The sequence below is a fragment of the Dicentrarchus labrax genome, unplaced genomic scaffold (genome assembly GCF_905237075.1).
Source record: "Dicentrarchus labrax unplaced genomic scaffold, dlabrax2021, whole genome shotgun sequence".
Taxonomy (NCBI): Eukaryota; Metazoa; Chordata; class Actinopteri; family Moronidae; genus Dicentrarchus; species Dicentrarchus labrax.
Window position 1 is genome coordinate 9,255,484 of NW_026136721.1, and position 21,530 is coordinate 9,277,013.

A 21,530-nucleotide genomic window follows, 5' to 3' on the forward strand; every position below is an offset into this window, starting at 1 on the left:
CCAGGTTGGGAGTCACTGCTCTGATGTTCCCTCCCCCCTTTTCCATATTTCCATCCTTGGGTCCCTACCAACTTTGAAACCAAACCTACCCCCTTGAGTCCAACCATGGCCTGTAGCTCCACTTCAGAAGTGCTCATAAAACAGGAGTTGTTCAGATACAATGCTGCTAATCTGTCAGTGTTTCGATAGAACGACACTCCGCTGTTTATCTGGTACTGCAGTTCAGATGGGACTGGTTCTCTCTCTCCTGCCTGCAGGTCCTCGGTGTCCATTTGAACAAATGGATCCTGGACTGGCGACTGGGCTTGGCCTGCATCATCCTGTACGCCATTTTTCTGTGCTTCTCCATCCTCATCGAGTTCAACGTCTTCATCTTCGTCAACCTTCCTATGTGCCGAGACATCCACTGACCTCCCTCCTCCTCCTCCTCCTCCTCTTCCTCCTCTTCTTCTTCCTCTGGTTAATGGAGGAAACCTCACCTGGCTTCCAGTTTCTCAGCGCCTTGGAACCAAGTCTTTCCTTTTATTTTTTCACATAGAAAAATAGAGCTCTATATGATTTATCTTTGGTGCAATACACACACGAGAGAGAAGACACCGGAAGTTTTGTTTCTTTGGGCACCGGACAGGAGGCGTGAAAAGAAAGTCCCAGCAGTGGAGATTGCTGCCAATCGTCTAATGAACCGAAAGGTTGGCTGGAGTGGACGTAACTGTATTAACACCAACAGTGAGGCTGCTGTTGGTGAAGAAGCTGCTACTGTAACTGACTGGAAAGAGAGAAATCATGCGCTAACAGCGATTTTTAGCTGGATCGTTTGTTACTCTTTGTACAAGTTTGGATATAAGCACACGATTAAGGTATTTTTAAGTAAAAACTGGCTTTCGCTGTATATATTTGAGGATTATATAGGTACTAATATTAGCTGACATATGGGATTCTCTTATGCACAACTGGATCAGTCTTGCAAAGCTGAACCATCTGACGACAGTGACGATATTTTATGTTTTACCTAGCGATTTGGTCTGCCAGTAATACGCTCAAAATGCTTCAACATGTCTCCCATGCTCAGTACCAGCCAACATAGCATGCTGTGCTAGCCACAAGTCAGCTCTAGCTTTGCACTGACAGAGAGAATCTAGATATTTAACACTATTCATTCACATAGAGTCTACTCTTGTTTGTTTCTCTCTCTCTCTCTCTACAGGCATATCCGAGTAGATGTGGGCTTTATTTTTCTTTAATAAAACCCACATAGGAAAGGGATCTCCCTGGAACTGACATCCAGCACTGTCACTTTATTGATTAGAGATATTATTCTATCATTGCAAAGCCTGTACAGGTACTCTAAACTTGTAACTACTGAATTTTAACCTCCCTCTAGAAGGTAGACCTCTCGTACGATATTAAAGAATTATTAGTTTTTAGTCTCTGAGTTGAGTATAACATTGTTACTTCTTAAAGCCAAAAGTATTTTTAGAATAGGAGTAAGAGTCGTAGATTTGGACTTAAGAGTCAGCTCGAGTGTATGTGTGTGCATGTGCGCGTGTGTGTGTCACAGTCTCGAGGGGAACCAAGGACACCACTGTTACTGGGAAGACATAATCATGATTTATTTATGAATTAATTTATTCAAAGATCATGTCTAAGCACCAGTTTCAGCCCCTTGGATCATGTACAGTGTATTCAATGGAACGTCCTCCGCTCTGTGATGACGGAGCTGTACAATGTACTGTACCTAATATATAATCTAAGTACTGGAAACTGACTTGATGTTGTTTATATTTAAGAATAGAACTTTATAATTTATAAGTTTTGTATAGTTTGGAAAGATATTGCAACATTTGTATATTGGTACCAACGCAGCGGATTTTGACGATGATGCATGGCAGGGCTCCGTTGCCACGGAGATGTTGTGATTTGGTGACATGGACTGAAAATGCAATCTTTTATCACTGGTCCTAACACGGGCGGGAGCTGTTGCTAACCCCCTCGTGTGTTGAATCAGTGATGAATCTCTGTTCACTTTCAGACAGAAGAGGAAGTGCGTACTGATGGCACACCGCCCTTTGAACTCTCACAACATATTGTTTCTTAAACACAGTGCTTGAACTATCGTGCCATCCCTTGTATTTGAGGCTTCAAAACCAACGCTTGTGGCCATTCTCCTGCTTGTATTTGAGCCAAAAAAAAAACACCTTCGTCAACAGTATTGCCACTCTTTTTCAGCATGTGTTCAAACAAAATGTGGAAGATATGTATTTTTATTTTTATTTTTATCATGGAGGAGATGTATTAAAGGTGTCCTCTGTAGGTGTTGATGCTCCTCTTGCAGCCACAACAGAGTGCTGTAGAGCTGTATTACATCTTCAGAAGGTGGCTGTTACAGACTCAGTAGAAAGTGGTTTGGGTTATATTTTCAGGTAGGCTACATAGAGACAAATACTGGTCGGTTTGCATGCCTCTTTCATAATTCAGATTATTTTGTGTGTAATTTTAATGAATTTCCAAGATCAAAAAGGCACTGTCTTGATTATTCTGTACATATCAGAGGGATATATGCTATTATAAACACACAGATGTTTGAATAACTTCTGATGAGCAGTTATATTTGAGATATATACAGTATTTAGAATGTAGGCCTACAACAGTTAGTTTTCAGATAATTAATGTCGTTTTATGCTCATGTCTTTTGAATTGTTTGTAAATCCTCATTTTTGTTGATGAGGACCTCTGGGCAGAGCTCAGAGCCAGAGAGAGATGTTGGCCTTGTTCCCAGTGGTCTTCTTGCAATAAACTGATTTACATACACAAATGGTTTCCCCATGTCTTTATGAGCTGTTCATGACTTCATCATTAACTTACTGTTTATCTTGACAGTAAGTTATCACAACAGTAAAATATACTACATACAGTATATTATATTATTGACATTTGCTTGTTTAACAGACTATTTTTATTTATTCACAGTGTATGCTAGCAATTATAACTTTAAGCTGATTTTGCCTCTAATATTAGACAATGTGTTAAAAGTAAATAGTTCATTAGTTTGAAGGTCTTACTGTAACATTCATTAAATATTCTCTATCACTTTCTAATATGGTGTAATTCATAAAGGGGTTCATACTAATACCTCTTAGATCAGATGGGTCAGACTAACCATTGGAGGCTCTTGCTGATGAGCTAAATATGGCAACCCAAAACTTTTTAACATTAATAATGGGTCATTATGACTCTAATGATGGACACACAATTATCACTCAACTCCACAGATTCCCTCAGCTTGAAACATTTAGCACGTCTCAGCTCAGTTTTGGTTTTACAGCCGCCATTTTACCGTTTTAGTTCACTCGCGCGGTTCTCATCAACGTTTTCAACCTCGTACACCGCCCAGCGCCAGGTGTGGCGACCAAAACTGAGCTAAAATTAGAGCCAGAGAAACGATTGTCTTTAGTCCTCATTTTACCTTTGATTAATTCACATATAAAGCCTACCAGTGAATGAATAGGGCCTGTGTAGGTCTATTTAATATTTAATAATAAAATAATATATTTTATATAATATTTTACAGGTGTAACATTTTATAGTAGGCCTATCATCAAACTTTTTAATACTAGTTTGTGATTCTACCATGGATCATACAACCTTTTTCACAGCAGCCATTTTGATATGAAATAGTAGGGTAAACACAGGTATTACCAATGGTACTAATTAAGGTTCCATGTAGTGTAGCAAAGCCTTTGCAGTGGGCCAACTGTTCTTTAGGTTGCCTTGTTGGCTCCAGTTCTCCACCTGTTCCTCTCTGTGGCTGGCCTGCTGGAATCGGGGGGGCTTGCACATGGAGCAATTTTAATTTAATTAAACAGTATCTCATCTTTATCTGACAAAGTAAGTTGTTAACTCAGAAAAAAGTTTTACAGGAGTAACTAAAACAAAAGCAGAGAAAGTGAAGTTTTATCAGAAAACATCTGTGTGTGTGTGTGTGTGTGTGTGTGTGTGTGTGTGTGTGCGCGTGTGTGTGTGTGTGTCTGTGTGTGTGTGCGTGTGTGTGTGTGGTGTATTCAGATTGAGGTATGTAGCTCACTTTGTATTTCTTCTGTTTTCTGTCTAAGATAAAGTGTTACTGTTAACAGATTATTTGAATCAACTCAAAATGTGACAAAAGACAATGATGGTGGTGGAGTTTTGGGGTATCTGAGAATATGCAACTGAGCTAAGAAAGCAAGATATAATATTTTAAAGAGGTAAACAGAAGGAAAAAGCAGCTAAATTACAACAGACCTGCCTGGTGTCTGTTTTGGTGTTGGGAAGTCCCTTGAGATTGAAACCTTGCCGAGACAGCTCACAGTTACAATGTGAATAGAAATAAAAACACAAATGACATGTAAACAAACATCAGACACACAAAGAAAGCACTAAATCCAGCTCTAATGAGGCGGTTACATTAACATTAAACCTTAAATTCTTCCAGTCTTCATTCAGAGGCTGCAAGTCAAGGGAGCAAAGTCAGAGAAAGCTGTTTTCCTCAGCTGAGAGAAAACTTGGAACTTGGTAAGGACGCCACCTGGAGGACAAAGTCGGCCTTACCTATGTTTCACTCATTTCAATTAAAACAGGCCCCGCCATCCCAAAGGGCCACCAACTGACTGCAAGCTGAGCTGTGGTTACTTCATTCAAATGACCCTCGCCACTCAGCTGAAACCTGATCGATCTCTGAACTGGACCCGTCTGAGCCCACCAGGATCCAGGAGCGCCTGTCAGCTCTCGCTCAGATTTCAACTAAGTAACGAGGTTGCTGGATAAAGATGAACTTATTGGAGCATTGGTTCTTAACCTGGGGGTCGGGACCTCAACTAGGGGTCACCAAGGCTAAAGACGGAAGCAAGAAGAATGAACGCTCTAGCTATTATAGTTTCTATTTTAGATCGATTTAAACAAGAATAATGCAAAATACGGAGGCCTACAGGAGGTTTGCCTTTTTGGGTTAAGGCGTGCTAGAAAACTTATACACACAGTCGGCCTATATCTGAGCATCTTGTTGACTTAAAAAATCAATGTAAATTGTCTAATAAAACAATGGCCAAGCATCAGGGACAAGAACACACTGAATTTGTCACAAAAGAAGCCTCTTAAGTTGATTGTTAAAAATGATTAGAAACATACAGAATAAAGTATTCACTTTCAGTAAAAGTTCCCTAAACAGGAAATAAATGTCATAACAATTCATCCAAATCACTTATCACTCATTAATTTGAGGGAATTGTTTAAGCTGTTTTTATGTCAGCTGATACAGAACACAAACACAGTGCTACAGTATAGTAGTTGTCAGTTGTCAAGAAGGGCCCCACATTAGCTCTTGGAACGGGCCCCGAGATGCTTAAGGCCGCCCCTGGAGCCAGCATGCACAACAGCAGCACCTCTGTTTGACCTTAATTAGTAGCTTTGCTAACACCCGGTTTACCCTATTTCATTGCAAAATGGCCACTGTGACTATAGACTACCATCCGGGTACTTTGGCATTGTGTCAAGCCCCGCCCCCTTTTGACTGGAGGTAAATATAAATTCTGATGTCTTTGCCAGTTTAATACCATCAAATAAGAATACCGTATTGCTTTTAGCTATTAGGAAATCCTACAGCCAGCAAGACGAATAATTATGTTGTGTCCTTTCAACAAAGAGACGTGCCGACGAGCTAAACCTATTTTCAACAGGTTTGACTAACAAACCCCCTCCACCTCATCAGGTACCCCCTAATACCTTGGCTACCCCACCCTCCTCATCCACAGCCCGTCTCCCCTTTCTTTACCCTTTCCTCCCTCCCCTTTCAGCCACAGACTGAACCAGCCCCGAGCCTCAAAGTGGTTTGGAATCGTTTGTACCATCAGCCATCAGACACCACAGCACCCAGCACCCCGGTCCGAACCAATTTGGCGCCCTAGGCCGGATTTTAGGTGGCGCCCCCCTTGCATCGCAGAAAATTCTACTGCCAGTTATATACATACATATACTCATACAAGAAACTGAATAGCTTTGTCTTTGGCATTTTCTTTTCTTTTTAGAGGAACAAGTTGCTCAATCAAAACAGTTAACAAGAAAATAATAAATTAGACATAAATAATACAGGAAATGACAGGACAGGAGGATCACTTGATACTGTTGAAGTGGCGATGAATGTAGATGGCCCAGGATTTGCAGGAGGTGGATTTAGATATTTCAACAGCGCATCTGAAGAGAGTAAGTGACACCATTGGGTGTTACAGTCTAATAATAAAAGAAATGATTCCAAGAATAGAAGAGATGCATTACTTTTACTGTACTGTACATGAATGATATACACTGCAATTTCTTATGATATGCAAATTAGATTAGATTTCATCTTATTGTCATTAAAGTGAAATGCTGATGAGCAGAATGTAAAGAAGCAGTCAACTGCAGTATAATATAACATATGGGAATGTATTAACATTAATGATGTGCACTTTAACATGGATGTAAAGGTTAACACTATAGACACACTTTAGACAATACTGAACTATAACACAACAAACAACAAGGCTTACAACTCTAATGTATAAAGGTGTGTGAAAGGAAAAGCATCTGACTGACTGTTACAAGCAGAGCAAACTTTAACTAAACAATAATAAATACAAACAATGGAAACAGCTGCTGAACAGATCTACTCTTTACAAATGTCCCTGAGAAATAGAAGGTGGGAGTATTATATATATTATTGACCCCTCCAGAACATGAACTGACGTTAAAATGCTATTTATTGATTAACAAACAGTGTTAGACTAAAGGTTACTATCGTTCTGCAACAGATAAATCATTTCATCACATTATCTTCACTCTACCTCTGTCTTTGTCGCGTTTTTCCTCCTCTTCTTTTCTTTTTTTTCTTCCCTGGACACCTGAAAGTTTTGGTTTCTGACGTCAGAAACCTCAACCAGCTCTCAGAGAGCAGGGGGGGCTTAATGAAGGGTTGTTATTATTTAATAGGCTCTGCTATGCAGTTAAATTAATGGGCTTTATTTTTTCGGACTAAGAAATAATAGCACCAACTAGTTTTACTATAAAAACATTGAAAGTTACATCTTTTCTCTCTCTTTCCCCGTTGTGGCGCCCTCGGTATTTGCCCATACTGCCTATGATACGGGCCGGCACTGGCACCCAGTACCTCCAACCCCTGCTGACTAGGACTGGTTTAAACTCCAACCTACAACCACAACCCTTTTGCACAACCATTTATACTTAACTTACATATCACATATAGTGTATATACTTTTCATTTATAGTCATATATTTTCTATTATATTTTGTGATATCTGATTGTACTTCCACCTCTGTACTCTTTGCCCTACATTACCCTATAGTGCTGTGTCTAATTTGAATTTCTACTAGGGGGAAAAATAAAGGTACATCTTATCTTATACCTTCAGTCTGCCTCCATTAAAGAGGACCGACCTGACATACCTTACTGAATCTCATACTTCTGACAGCTGACACTGTTCCTGTCATTAAGACCCGTTTTTTACTGTTCATGTCATCTGTCCAATGTGACATTCCTAAATGATTTATATCTGTTTGTGTTTATTAATTGATATTTCCCTAGTTACTTTATGTTGTTTACAAGGTTCATTATTAGAAGTTAATGTGGATGTAGATGTGGACTGCCTAGAGCCACAGAGCTTTTCTTTTACTGTCCTTCCTGCATTAGGAAAGTAAATAAAATCGTAAACTGATTTGTCTTTTGTTTTGTTTGCACTATGCGCACTTTCACAGCGCCTGTTTCACCCAAAAGGGGGCGTGGTCGTCCTGAAAACAAGAATGTGCCCTCCTCCTCCTCCTCCTCCTCACAGTCTCTCACCTCAGAGCTGTGGTCCAAACCCGATGTCTCTGTCTCTGTCCGGCAGTAAACCATGTAAGCGACCGAGCTGGGGACATTGAGGCTCCTCGGTGTCACCGGAAAACCGAACGAAACAAAGCAGCATCGACTGTGAGCAAAATGGAGCAAAACCGGAGGACAGTACCGACTTAAGGGTTCAACTCTGAGGTGAGTGAAGTTGTCTTTCTGCAGCAGTGGACAGTGGACAGCGTTGGACTATTAGTCCTGCTTCTAACCAGCAGTTCTCTAACTTTTGTGTCAGGAAATGTCGAGTGTGTTCAGACGCACTGACCACTTTGATGGCAGTGTTCCTCCATAGAGTCTGAAGGGTTTCTGCTGTCTGTAATGGCTGCTCACAAGTTTGTTCCTGTTGAACTGGAATGAAACAGATTGTATCATCCACAATGGCTCTGCTGGGACTGTGTATGACATGCTGCAAATTCCTGTTGTCCTACAGTCAGATGCATGAGAGAGGGACATGGTTGATGCTCTGGTGTGGGCCTGCAACAGTTCTGCTTTAGGCTCCAGATGGAAGCTTTGGGAGTTTCCTGCATGTTGAATGATCCACATTGAAGGTGTCGTCGGTGATATCCCCCTCTTATCTGGGTATTTATTCAGTGGTGTTTGATTTGCTTGCGCCATTGGGCTGCTCCACGACTCCCACAGAAGCAGGGCTGATTTGACCCAAATACCTCAAGCATTTACTGATGATATAAAGCTGTTAGTAAAAGTAAGTACATGTGTATGGCTGTACATCACACATATTTTTGACAGGTACTTCAAAGTAATGGATTTCCCTTTTTATGTTTATATGACTTCCATATGGTCATACAGCCTGCAGGCCTTATTCTGCAGTGTTGTGTCATTTAAGTGGCTGTACATAAACTACTGGGGTGGGGATGTGGGCTAAACCTTGCCTTTAACTTTTAAATATAACTAGACCCTCCCAGATATAATTAGTACTTTCTTAGGACCCCTCCCATTGACTTAGAAAAACTGTAACACCCTCCACCCAATATTTTAAAGGACCTCCGTGTAGGATTTAGTGGTATCTAGCGATGAAGTTGCAGATTCGAACCATTTGAATACAGCTCAGCCTTTCAAACGTGTAGGAGAAACTACGGTGGCCGTGAAACTCTTGAAAAATACAAGAGCCCCTATCTAGAGCTAGTGTTTGGTTTGTCTGCTCTGGGCTACTGTGCAAACATGGCGGTTCAACATGGCGGACTCCGCCATTTCTGCCAATAGATCCTTCTAAATGTTAAACACTGGATCTTTAAAAAAAATTAAACTGAATTTGTACAGTTCCTTTCACTATTGATAACTAAAAGAGAACATAATTGCATGATGTGTAAGCCAACATATATCTTAATATGTTAATGGCAGAATAATTTTTATTATAGCCACCAATGCGCATATAAGAACTAGAATACCCCCACTACTTAGCTTGTTGTGACCGTTCTAGCGTTTTGCATTGTGGGACACTGTAGGCGAGGTAGATACTGGAGATTTTTCCTGCATCAGTATGACATCCTGGTATTTTTGGCATACTGCACATTTTTCTTTTGTTTGCACACTGAATACTACACCCTACATTTTGGGTAAATCAGTACATACTGTGAGTAGGTGTTTTTTTTTTTTTTATGTTATTTTTTGACCTTTTATTGCCTTTTAATTGACAGGAAAGGGGGGTAGAGAGAGGGGATGACACGCAGCAAAAGGCCATAGGTCAGATTCAAACCCTGGACCGCTGCAGGACTCGGTCCATGGTCGCCAGCTCCACCAAGTGAGCTAACTGGCCGCCCTAGTAGGTGGTTTAATACAGAGATAGACTTCTCCATAGTCAGCCGTCCTCCCCTCTCCCATCTAATCATTTCCATACAGTCCCTTACTCGTTTATTTCACAGGATTTATTCTACTATCAGCACCTAAAGATAAGAATGTATGAAATGTAGCGGCAACATGTTCCAGCTTCTCCCCCCCCCACCTTACCATCACTACTCTGAGAGGTGATCTTTTTTCCTTCAGAAACATGTCAGACCTGTCTGAACCTGAACCTGAACACAACACGCATCAGTCTCTTCTGCAGCTCAACTCATGTGTAGCCCTCTGTGTATTTTCTAAATGAGCAGTTAGCTGATGATTATCAGTTTAATGAAGGGGCCAATTTCCTCATTTAAGCTCCTGTGGAATCTGTTAGAGAGATTAGCTTCACTGCTAAAACCATGGAGTTTTGGCACGAAGAGCCCCAGTTACATACTGCAGTGGGGAAATGAATCAACAGAAAGGTATTTTAATGAAAAATAACTTGCAGCTTTACAGTAGTTGATGAGGGTTGAGTGAAGCTGGTGTTGCGTTTGTCCACAGTGGAAATCTGCTGACTTTGAGGTGCTTGTACCTTAGTTGTTCTGGAGAGATGTTTCAGATTTTCTCTATGTGATTTCTGTGACTTTAAGTGAACCGTGGTCAGACCACTTCTCTCTGCAAGTACAAGGGAGAAGCGAGAACTCCACAGGTTTATGAAAAGTGATGTCATCTTGGCTGGACAAGGAAGCAGCCACTCAGGTTACCGGTGTGAGAATAAACTGTCCCTGTGGGGGATGTTAACAGTGAATGCTTTCACAGGAGCCACACTGATGTCTGCTGTAATCCTGCAGCAGGGCATGGGATTAAACACTGAGAAACCCAGCTTTATGTGTGCATTCAGGTTATGTTGGTGAGATATGTATCTGCCAGAAACCAACAATATGCAACTACAGCGCTAGATGCCACCAAATCCTACACACTGGACCCCTTAAGTTATCAGAGAAACAAGCTGAGCTAACATTAGTATCAGCTAGGCTGGCAGGCACTCCAGGACGTCTTCTGATAAAGCCATTTAAATTCACTTTCCGGTGGATGTTTACCCTTTGCTTGTCTTCCATATCGGCTCCTTGACTCAACATGATCATTAGAATATTTTCTGTTCATTTGGAAGTTCCCACCCTATCTACTCCATCTTCTGTCCTCCCTCTCTTCCTTTTAAATCTGAAAAAGTAGAGACATTTCCCACCTCCTTGCATTGGGCTCGATCAGTGGCTTGCTCCAGTGCTCCTGGTACTAATTTAAAGGGGAGTAGCCCAGAGAAAAAAAACAGCCCAGACTTTTCTCGGCTGACCTTTAGTGTGGAAAGTTGTGGCTAGGCGGGGCTGGTGCCTGCCACAGTTCCTCACCATGATTTAGGCCAGAGCAGCTCTTATTATATGTGAAGTTGGACTCATTGGAAGGTGATCCTGAGTGTTTGCATGTTGCTATTGCACGGCTCCTGAAGCTGTGATTAGAGGTTGGGCTGTTGGTCAGATTGGTGTTTGACTGACAGAAGGTCCGTAAACATTTCATGGAAAAACTGAAAGTAATCCTAACCTCCTGTCCTTGAGTTAAAAAACCTGTGAGTGATCAGATTTCTGTATGTTACAAAAAACCAAAGTCTTTCCTCTCTAACCAACACAACATGGGCCAGTCGGTTCAGCTGAACTTACAGAGAACCACTGACCCAAATTCTGCTCTGCGGCTGCATAACACACACACACACACACACACACACACATTTGTCGAGCTGTTGACACTCTTTGAGCACTCAAGTCGAAACTTTTTAAAGACTTTTTAGTCAGTGTATGAAAATCATGCACAAACACACGGCATCATGTGGTCTGTCTCAGGACAATAACATGACCCACACATGTGGGAGTTGTTATCTGCAGTGGGTCGGTGCAGCTGCCTGCAGCCCCCTCCTCGTGCTCTGACAGCAGCGTGGAGCCCTGTTAATCTAACGCTCTTCATCTCACAACTGAAGACTCACGAGCCAGCACTCCATGTTGTCCTGACACTTTAAACAAATACTGTTCAAGTTTATTGGAAATGTTTTTACTAGGTGGGACAGAGAGACTGTTGTTGAGTAGCAACAACACCAGTCAGTGTGTTTTCTCAGTTTAACAATGCATGATAGTAGCTTACAGTATGTTTATGCTATAAGTTTCCATGACGGGCCCAGCGATCTAGTTAGATTGAATGCTTGTATTAAAACACTGATCCAGGTCATACTATCAACAAAAGAAAAGCTTCTCAGGAGAACGTGATGCCTGGTCTCTGGTTGCCAAGAAACATGTGTCTCATTCCCAGGTTGTCAGATACAGGCACTTTGGGTCCCTGGGAATGAGACTCAACAATTTTAATAGTTATTTTTATAAAAATTACCTGCTGTAGCTGTAATGGCTGGCAGAAATATATGCTGATTTAACTGCAAACAATCACATATATCAATATTTGCTTGGAAAAGTGAACACATTTGAACTCAAAGACATTACATTATTGTGGCACATTAGTGAAGCATTGAATAGATATAATATCTAAAGGTGGCATTAGAAATTAATACATTGTTTTATTTCCAAATCTTTTTCTTTTTCCCAGAAGTCTTTTTTCATTAAACTTAATCACTAAAATGTGGCATTAATTTCCATTTTTTAACAGGTTGTTTGTCAAATTTCTCCACACCCCTTAATGTCATACGCCAACACACAAATAGTATGTATCTATTGAATTTTTGTATTTATGACAAGATAATCATGCAAGTAAAAATATACAGTAATACTGTGGTTTACAGTAAGGAAAATGAACAGACTGTAATGTATACAGGTTATGGACATGTAAGACCAAGATTTTAGGCAGACAGTGCACTTATACATATATGTACTGTGATAGTTAAACAGCATGTAAACAAGTAGTAGCACTGAACTTTAATTGGTACCACTTGCTAAAGCCTTATTAATTAGGGACTAATGGTTAACAAAAGGTTCTAAGGCTAGATGAGTTATAAGCCATTAACAAGTAAAATAAATCAAGGTAATTAATCATTAATCAGAAGACATTAACATCAGATGGTACTGAAGAAGTGCCGCTTCATATGTAGTGAATACATGCCTGTATTCACTACCATCAAACACTGAAGCTATTCATTAGCACGGGTACAGGACAGCACAGCCTCACAGCTATCATGACACCCACTGGGAGAAAATGAGGGTCCCAACATCAGAGTGGGCTTTAAAACAAGAACACCGCATAGCTTAATGAAGTCCTGCTGTCTCTCTTTTTTTATTATTATGCAAAACACAATGGAGTCTGTGTATGGGGGGGGGTATTCTCTTCCTGTGTCTCTTCATGAACTGGATGTTTTATTTGCGTAGGTGTGTTTGTCTCTCTAGCATGATTGTTGAACTCTGTCTGTAAATGTCTGTTTGTACCATTTTAATGTATTAACATATGTGTGTGTTTACCTTATGAACTGTGTGTCTCTGTGCTGCAGTGCCAGGGGGCTTGTCTGTGGTTCTATGAGGGAGGGGTGCACACTCAGATGTGTCTTTGTTAACTCGCAGCTGAGGCTCTTACACACACACACACACACACACACACACACACACACACACACACACACACACTCTCACATAGACTACATACAGAGACGCACAGTGGTCCGTGTGCACTGACTGAGGAAAACATTGTTCCATTAGTTGAGAGTTTGATGTGATATGAGTGTTTCAGTGGGGGGTTGGGGGGGTTGAGGACATTCCCACAGTTGGTTTTGCCAAATAGAGTTGCAAATAGGAGCTGCCCTGGTGGGAGGTCATCTTGTTTCCTACAATACCCAGTATGCTCTCTGATTTATCTGAGGCTCAGAGGTTTATGCGTGTGGACACATTATTTACCTTACTGTCAGAGCTTTCCTTGGCACTGTGATCAGTCTCAGATCTTTTGCAGAATCAACAGCACAGTCATCGCCAGCTGATTTCCAGGACATTTCCTCGGTGGGAACTATTTTGTAATGTTCATCTTTTAAATTTTTTTCCCTCGTTCTCTCAGGCCTTCTGTGTCTTTTGTTTCTCCCACTTTTGTCTGTGTGGAAATGAAACCACAGTTCCAGACTATCAGTTCTACTTGCAGACAGCCAGGAAGTGGTACACTCTCTGACTTCTTTGTTGGTTAGGGTTGCAGGTAACAATTACTTTCATTATCAAACTTTCATCATCAGTTTTTTTTAATTGACTGTGTAATTATTTAGTCTATGAAATGTCAGGAAAAAGTGAAACATTTCCATCACAAATGACCCCTGTCACTCAAACGGCCGCAGCCTCAATTATGCATAACTTCAATACTTAATTTAAACAGTTGAATCATATTAAAATTCACCCCCGTACAGTTGTCATGAACAGGAATATTCGCCATATATATATATATATATATATATATATATATATATATATATATATATATAAAGACCCAAACCATTTTTTGGACCAGGCTGTAAACATCTTTCAGTTCTGCTGTAAAGTTGGTCTTTTTAATATGGGGCCTTATGGAGATTGACTCACTTCTGTAGCCTCATTTGAGGAACTGCACTTTTTGTTAATTCCATGTTGGTTTTGTTTGTCAGTCATGGAGTCTCCATATGAAGTTGATATTTCAGACGCATTAGCAAACCGTTTCCTATTCTCATCATCTTTACACTCCTTTTAGCTCTGTTTTGGTTGCCAACAACTCCTGATTAACTCCCTGTCCCATTGTTCTTCCCTAGTTCTTTAGCTGTCTTCTACAGAGAATATACAACAGTAATGTCACCCAGACACATCCTCCTGTCTTGTCTGTTATTTTGGGAAACAAAAATGGTAGTCAGTGTGTTAGGATTTATAGCTGAAGTTTATGCAATGACAGTGACACTATTACAGATGTAGCAAACATGATCCAATTGGCAGTTTTACTGAGGTCTCCACTAAAGGTTTTGTGTAGAGATAAAAAGTTTTACTTTCAGTTGTCTTTCAGTGCGCTATCCTAGCTCCCGACTCTCTGCCGTATTTGTCAGCTTTCTTGTCATTTCTTTCCTCCCCCTCAGCCTGCGACGGTGGGGGTGATTGCTTCCTTCCTGTGTGAGATAAAAGTGCATGTTTGGGCTGATGGACGAACGGAGCATCTCCCTGGTTTGCAACAGCTGTGAACCTCTGCCAGGAGGGGAAGGGCTGGCCTAATAGTTTTAGTTTTTTACAGAAAGGAGGAGGGGGAGGGACAAAGACAAATCATCCATAGATAAAGAAAAAGAGTCAGGAGAGAGAGAAACAAAGAAAGAGAAGGCAAAGACTACAATACAGCTGTGGACTCCACCACACACCAGACTTTTACTTCGCGCAGAGTCTTACCAAAGCACCAAAGCCCGAAAACTTTGTGTTACAATGGGTGGGAACGAAGGGCAGCTGTGCTGGCTCTGAGGCTCTCCAAGATGGAAAATGAATTATGTATGTATGAGGACATGGGAACAAAATATAGGAAAAAAACAGAGTGAAAATATAGAGAGAGGGAGGAAACAGCAGAGACAGGTAATGAGAGGACAGCGGTTCAGTCCAAAATTATTAGTATTAGATAAAAAAGGATGGAGGCAATTATCTGAGATGAAGGGGCGAGGGGGAAAGGGGGTACGAAAAGTGAGGAGGCAGGAAAGTGAAAGGAGAGTGCGCAGAAAGCAAGAAGAGAGGAGAAAGGCAGACAGAGAGTCCCGATGAAAGCATTCCAGCAGAGCAGCACCTCTGTAAGACCGGCTGTGGCCAAAGCAGGAATTTCCTCTGGTTGCACCACAGCTGAAGTGTGTTGTTCAACCCACAGAGCTCCGGCCCCTGCAGACGCTGCCCCAGACGTAAACACACACCCTGACGTGAGAGTTACCCAGTCCTGTGGACAGGAACACAACATGGCCTCCAGCACACCGTCTGGAAATCTGCCCAGCGGCCTCACGGACAGGAGCGGTAGCTTCTTTAAGGTAAGGCCTGAGGGATGGATGGATGGATGGATGGATGGATGGATGGATGGATGGATGGATGACTTGGCTGACTTTCCAAGGAAAACTCAGATGTAAAACACATCACTTCCTGTGTACCAAATGTTTTTTTTCTTGTAAAAGGCTGACTCAACACGTGTTTAGAACGGGAGAAACAGCGGGATGAATCACGCATTACACTGCCCCACAAAACCAAAACCTGGTTGAAATTTTGCTAAGACCAGAATCTGACTTTCTGACATATTTTAACATAAAAAACTAAGCTAGACCACATCTAGCTTTGGCTAAAGTTAAATTTACTTACTTCCGCCCTAGCTGTTTCCTGAAGTTAAGCCAAAATAATATATTTTTCTCTCTAAAGGAAGTGCCAAGTGCTTGCTTATGGTGGGAACTGTAGTAAATCATTTTATAAGGAGTACGGTCTAGACCTGTTCTATTTGAAAAGTGTTCTGAGATAACTTCTGTGATCCATCCCCCTTCCTCCGGCCCGCAACAAGATGTCAAAAATATAATATAATCCGGCCCACAAGATTGTTTATATTATTATATATTATTCATATACATTTAAACTTCCCCTTCATATACAAATAAAATGAACTACAATTATAATTAAAGAAGCATATTTTGAACAAGATTTGTGGGCCAGGGCACCTCTGCAGCACTACAGTATGGAATTATAATGCTGTTTGTCACATTTTAACTTTATCAGAAAACTGCAGCTTCACATGATTTGAATTTTGCACTCGGCCATATTGCGATTTTGATGATATTGCGATTAATTGTGCAGCACTGTCGACACTAAATTGACTTATATACAGGTGTGCAGGATTTAGTGGCATCTAGCAATGTAGTAGCAGATTGCAACTGCGTCGCTTCACCCTACGTCGGGAAGGAGAAACTACAGTGCCCGTCATGAAGATGAACAGTCCTATCTAGAGCCAGTGTTTAGTTTGTCCGTTCTGGGCTTCTGTAGAAACAAGGTGGTTCAACATGGCGGCCTTCGTAGAAGAGGACCCGCTCCCTCAGTAGATAAAATCGTCTCATTCTAAGGTAACAAAAACACAGCTATTCCTATATTTGGTGATTATACATTAATGAAAACATACCTATGAATGCTATATTCCATTCCTGAATGTTACACACTGGACCTTTAATAAATGATAGACAGACACCATCATTTTCCTCAATGTTTCAGTAGTTAATCTCAGCCACAACTCCAGTAGTAAAGTCTTTATCAGCGGTTGTTTAGTTAAACAAACATTAATATAAAAACTTTTGTGGTTATACTGTAAAGTAACTTTCAAATACAACAATGATCTCTGAGCTCTGTGTCTCTCAGGAACTTTTTCTTTATGCATTCATAAGAGAATTTATGGGTTGATGCACTCTGGGACTATTTTATCCTTCAAGTTTTTATCTTTCCTTCGAATTCCCACATTATTAATTCTGACTGAGCACTTTTCTTTATATTGTCAGGAAATGTAATAGAGTATTGATTGATGAAACATAAAAGTGAAGCTGTCTTTCAACAGTTTTCCTTTTCTTTCTGCCATATATCGAAGGAGTGCTGGAAGTGAAGAATGGCAGCTGCACTTATTGGCAGCCTGACAAACACACTCACAGTAATAAAACTCTCTCTCTCTCTCTCTCTCTCTCTCTCTCTCTCTCTCTCTCTCTCTCTCTCTCTCTCTCTCTCTTTCTGTCTGTCCCAGTATCCCCCCCCAAACTCTCTTTCATCTCTGGTCTCTTTTCTTTCTCTTTCACTATCACTCATAAAGCACATACACACACACATTGTCATCCCCGTTGCTCAACATCAATCGCTCGCTCTCACACTAAAATAACACAAACCACAGCACTTTTTCACACAGTCTCAGTGTTTTTATTTCTGCAAAACGCTCTATTTCTGGGGAAATAATGAGCTAAATCTGTTTCCTCTCTGCTGCTGCTGCTGCTGCTGCTGCTGTTTCATTATCATTCATGTCCTGCCAGTCAAAAAATGCATACACACCAGACTGTATATATGTACTGTACAGTGTGTAAGCCCTGGTCACTATTGCCCTGCGGGGCGGCTTAGTGATAATACAGTAATGTAGACTGTTCTGCACCTGGAGAGAGCAGTTTCTGCCCTCCATGATGGTAAGCGTCCACCCTGCAGACGTATCCTGAATTTCTGCATGTTGGATTGACTCTGACCTTGGACTCTTTCATCAGAGCTTCTTGCTTTCATTTGTGCCATTTAGAGGCTCCAGCAGATAAACAGAAAGCATCCCAGCTCCTGCAAGGCTTCAGTTACAACACCACAACATCTTACTTTGAGGATTATACTGGTATGACATCATGTTATTTCATTATTGCCAATGTGTTTATGAAAGGTCTAAACACAATCAGTGCCTGGGGAGAGGCGAGCAGTGTAATAATAGTGTATAATAATAATAATAATATGATAATCGTATTATGTATTTGCTAAGTATAATCACTTCAGTAACAATATTAACATCGATGCATGGTGAGACTTACAAAGAACCTACCTACAAAACACATTCTAATACAAATAAATGTATTAGATGTGTAATAGCGGTTTTTATGTTATTTAAGGTTTTATTATTATTATGGTATTCTGGAAATTATAAAGTTTAGCATTTAGGCTACATTGAATAATTCAAGTGATATATGTGCACACATACCAATCATACGTGGTTGGGAGCTGAGAGAGTCGGTTGCCGATGATCTGGCTCGCCAAAAAGAGCCAGAGTTCCTATTACTAGCTCCTATTTTTGCACAATACATGTACTTAAATAAGCAGCCTAATCTTCGTCTGTCTTCTGTCAGTCTCTCCCTCATGACTGACCTGGATTACATAGTTACAAAGAAGTGAATGATATACTGTGGCACATATAAATTACAGTAGTTCAGCTACAGCCCTGTTCATTGTAAGCACCAGCAATGGACAGGAACTCCTTAAGTGTAAAACTCTTGCTCTTCTGCAACATTTTGGCAAGCAAGCGGCCAAATCCTGTTGATGCCCGCTGTGTCTCAGTAGAAGTTTATAGCTCTCACCTGGCTGCAACTTCTAAGTTCACTCGGCGTCTTACAAATGAATAAATTAAACCCACTTTTTAAGCTGTAAAAAGACCCATTTAGACCAACAATGAAACAAACACTGAACCTTGTCTCACTTTTAATTTCCTTTGCAGTTTTTTCCATCCTCACTAACTCTGTGAAAGCGCTCTCTGCATGCGTCTGTGTGTCAAAACCAAACACATAGTTTCCCGTTGACTCCATCCATGGCTTTAACAGGCGTCCATGCAGAGAATCACTTACCTCTATACACACACACACACACACACACACACACACACACACACACACACACACACTCACACACATTCGCAATCTTAGAGGAGCTGAATAAATTACCCTCTTATGTGTGCGTGAGATCGGCCTCTCTGCTTCGGTCTAACTCTGCACCCATGTGTTGTGCAGAGGGAATGAAATCAATGATCAAGAATGGAAACAAACCAGATGAATGAAGTCAGGAGGTTGATAAAAGTGAAACACAGACTTTTGTTGTTGAGTGCTTTCCCGAAACATCAGTCATTTTCCTCTGAAAGTCATCAGTGTGAAATAAGGCCTGCACGGGCGCCACCATTAGGGCCCTGAGAGGCACTGTGCCCAGAGCCAGACTTCACTCAACAACTCTTGTGTTCACTGACCTTCATTTCATAGCTCAGGAATTTCCCATGTCTCCTCTGGCCCTAATTTTCATTCATAATTCAATGCCTGTTTCTTAACAGAAGGTAATAAATATCTTTCTGCTTCTTTCCATGGCTGGATTAAAAGCCCTTTATGGAGCCCATGGGGCAAAAATTAGGAAATGAGGTCTCCTGCAACAATGTCGCCATCTACCTGTAACATATACAAGGTTGAATTATGGGTCCTTAAACAACAATTCATTGTTTTTTCATGAATCATCGTTATTGGATGGAGCCACTTTCCATCCTTTGACCAACTTATTCAAAGGACCAGTCTGTATTGCGTCTAGTGATGAAGTTTGAGATTACAACGGCCTCACCTCACCCTCCCATTCCAAGCGTTTAGGAGAAACTTGTGAAAACACGAAAGCCCTATATAGAGCCAACATTTGGTTTGTCCGTTCTGGGCTACTGTAGAAACGTGGTGGACTAGAAGAGAACCCACTCCCTCTGGAGATAAAAATGTCTCATTCTAAGGTAACAAAAACATAAAGATTCCTATATTCAGGTGATTACACACTAATGTAAACATACCTTTAAATATTATATTCAATTTCTGCCAGTAGATCCTCCTAAATGTTACACACTGGACCTTTTTAAAGAGCTAGAGAGACACAATGGAAAAACAAGGGCAGTACATATATGTGACTGTATATATGCACTGTCTCTGCTCAGGTGTAATAATAGTAGCATGTATCAACCTGGACCATCAGCTCAACGTCATCAACATCAGAATCTAGCGACCTGGTGAATAATCCCCTTTACAGTCCGTAATCATGAATGTAACAAGCAGCTACTAATGGGTCCATCTCTCGTTTCTGTCTGTTTTATAGTTAGCTAATGAAACTAAATACCACAACCTACTGCAGTCTTCATGAACATAACATGGCTGTTCAGTATGATCACTCTTGAATAAGGACTGATGTGTGAAATAACTGATTCTGTTTGGTTCATACCAGTTTATTCAGTAAAGTTATTGTAATAACTTCTTAACAAAGTAACAAGATAACAAAAACTTTAAAACAATATGTTATATTGATTTTTATACTTTTCCACTAAAATAACAAACATAAGCAACAGTTACATTAAAAAATGGGTTACAGGATATACTCTATGTTGCAGGTAAATCACAGATTACAAGAGTTCAGGTTCAGTAGGCTCCTTGTAAAATAATGGAAGAAAAATCAGGTCCAAGATGATTGAAATAAGGCTGCCATACTAGAATTGATCTGCTTTGGTATGCAGAATACTTGTAAAATACTTGATAAAAACCATAGTTTAAGTTCATGAGTAGCCTACAGTATGTTCCCTGACTTTCTGTGCTACACAGTCTTCAAGCACCAAATGCTGTTTGTCAAAGAACTGCTGCACAGTAATCTGATTCAACACAACACAAAAGTTTATTTAGAAGTATGCAGTACGTTTGCACTCACAAATTAGATTTTGACACAAGGATACAGGGCCTAAAGATAGCTAATAAATAAGGTAATAAAGCAGGACCCACCTTTGGGCCTTTTCTTGTCAGTTGTTACTCTGCTTTAGTAGCGCATATTCTCAGACAAATGTTCAATAAATCAAATTATTGCAAACATGTTGACAGTTTTGCCTGGTTGGTCATCGTGCTTTGCCTTTGTTGACTTTGTGCTCTGTTTCAATCAGGTCAGAATCTGCTTTATTGGCCAAGTACGTGTACACCTACAAGGAATTTGACTCAGTTATTTTATTTCTCTCAATGTACATACACAGGAATGCACATAAATTGTGTTCAAAATGCAACAAATGAGAACTTTATAAGCCAGAACTAATCCCTGTCAACAGCTTGTAGGATTCATTTTTGTTACTTTAAAGGGCTGAAAGGAAAGAATTTTCCAAATGTTTCCCTCTTTGGGTTGCAACCACAGTCTACTTCAGGAGTTTAAACTGACACAGGCTGTTTTTAGAGTCTGGTTTTAGGGTTCTCACTACTTTTGACAGGAAACATGACACTCTGCTGCGTGAGAGTGCTGGCTCTTCCTCCGCTGATGGTCAGCTGTCGAGACTC

At 40.6% G+C, this 21,530-nt stretch overlaps 2 protein-coding genes across 3 annotated transcripts in view; both read left to right on the forward strand.

Moving 5' to 3' along the window:
* LOC127355332 (sodium/potassium/calcium exchanger 3) overlaps nt 1-2,812 on the forward strand; it is a 55,436-nt gene extending 52,624 nt beyond the window's left edge. Inside the window, exon 17 of the mRNA XM_051386116.1 lies at nt 258-2,812. Coding sequence (XP_051242076.1) covers nt 258-410 — 153 coding nt within the window. The 3' untranslated portion in view covers nt 411-2,812. The remainder of the gene's footprint in view (nt 1-257) is intronic.
* Nucleotides 2,813-7,843: 5,031 nt separating this feature from the next.
* Nucleotides 7,844-21,530, forward strand: part of LOC127355325 (ras and Rab interactor 2) — a 36,263-nt gene continuing 22,576 nt past the window's right edge. The window contains exons 1-2 of one of the 2 annotated variants that reach the window (XM_051386102.1): nt 7,844-8,050; nt 15,563-15,716. In XM_051386102.1, coding sequence (XP_051242062.1) covers nt 15,648-15,716 — 69 coding nt within the window. In that variant the 5' untranslated portion in view covers nt 7,844-8,050; nt 15,563-15,647. The remainder of the gene's footprint in view (nt 8,051-15,562; nt 15,717-21,530) is intronic. The other variant, XM_051386101.1, reaches the window with a different exon arrangement.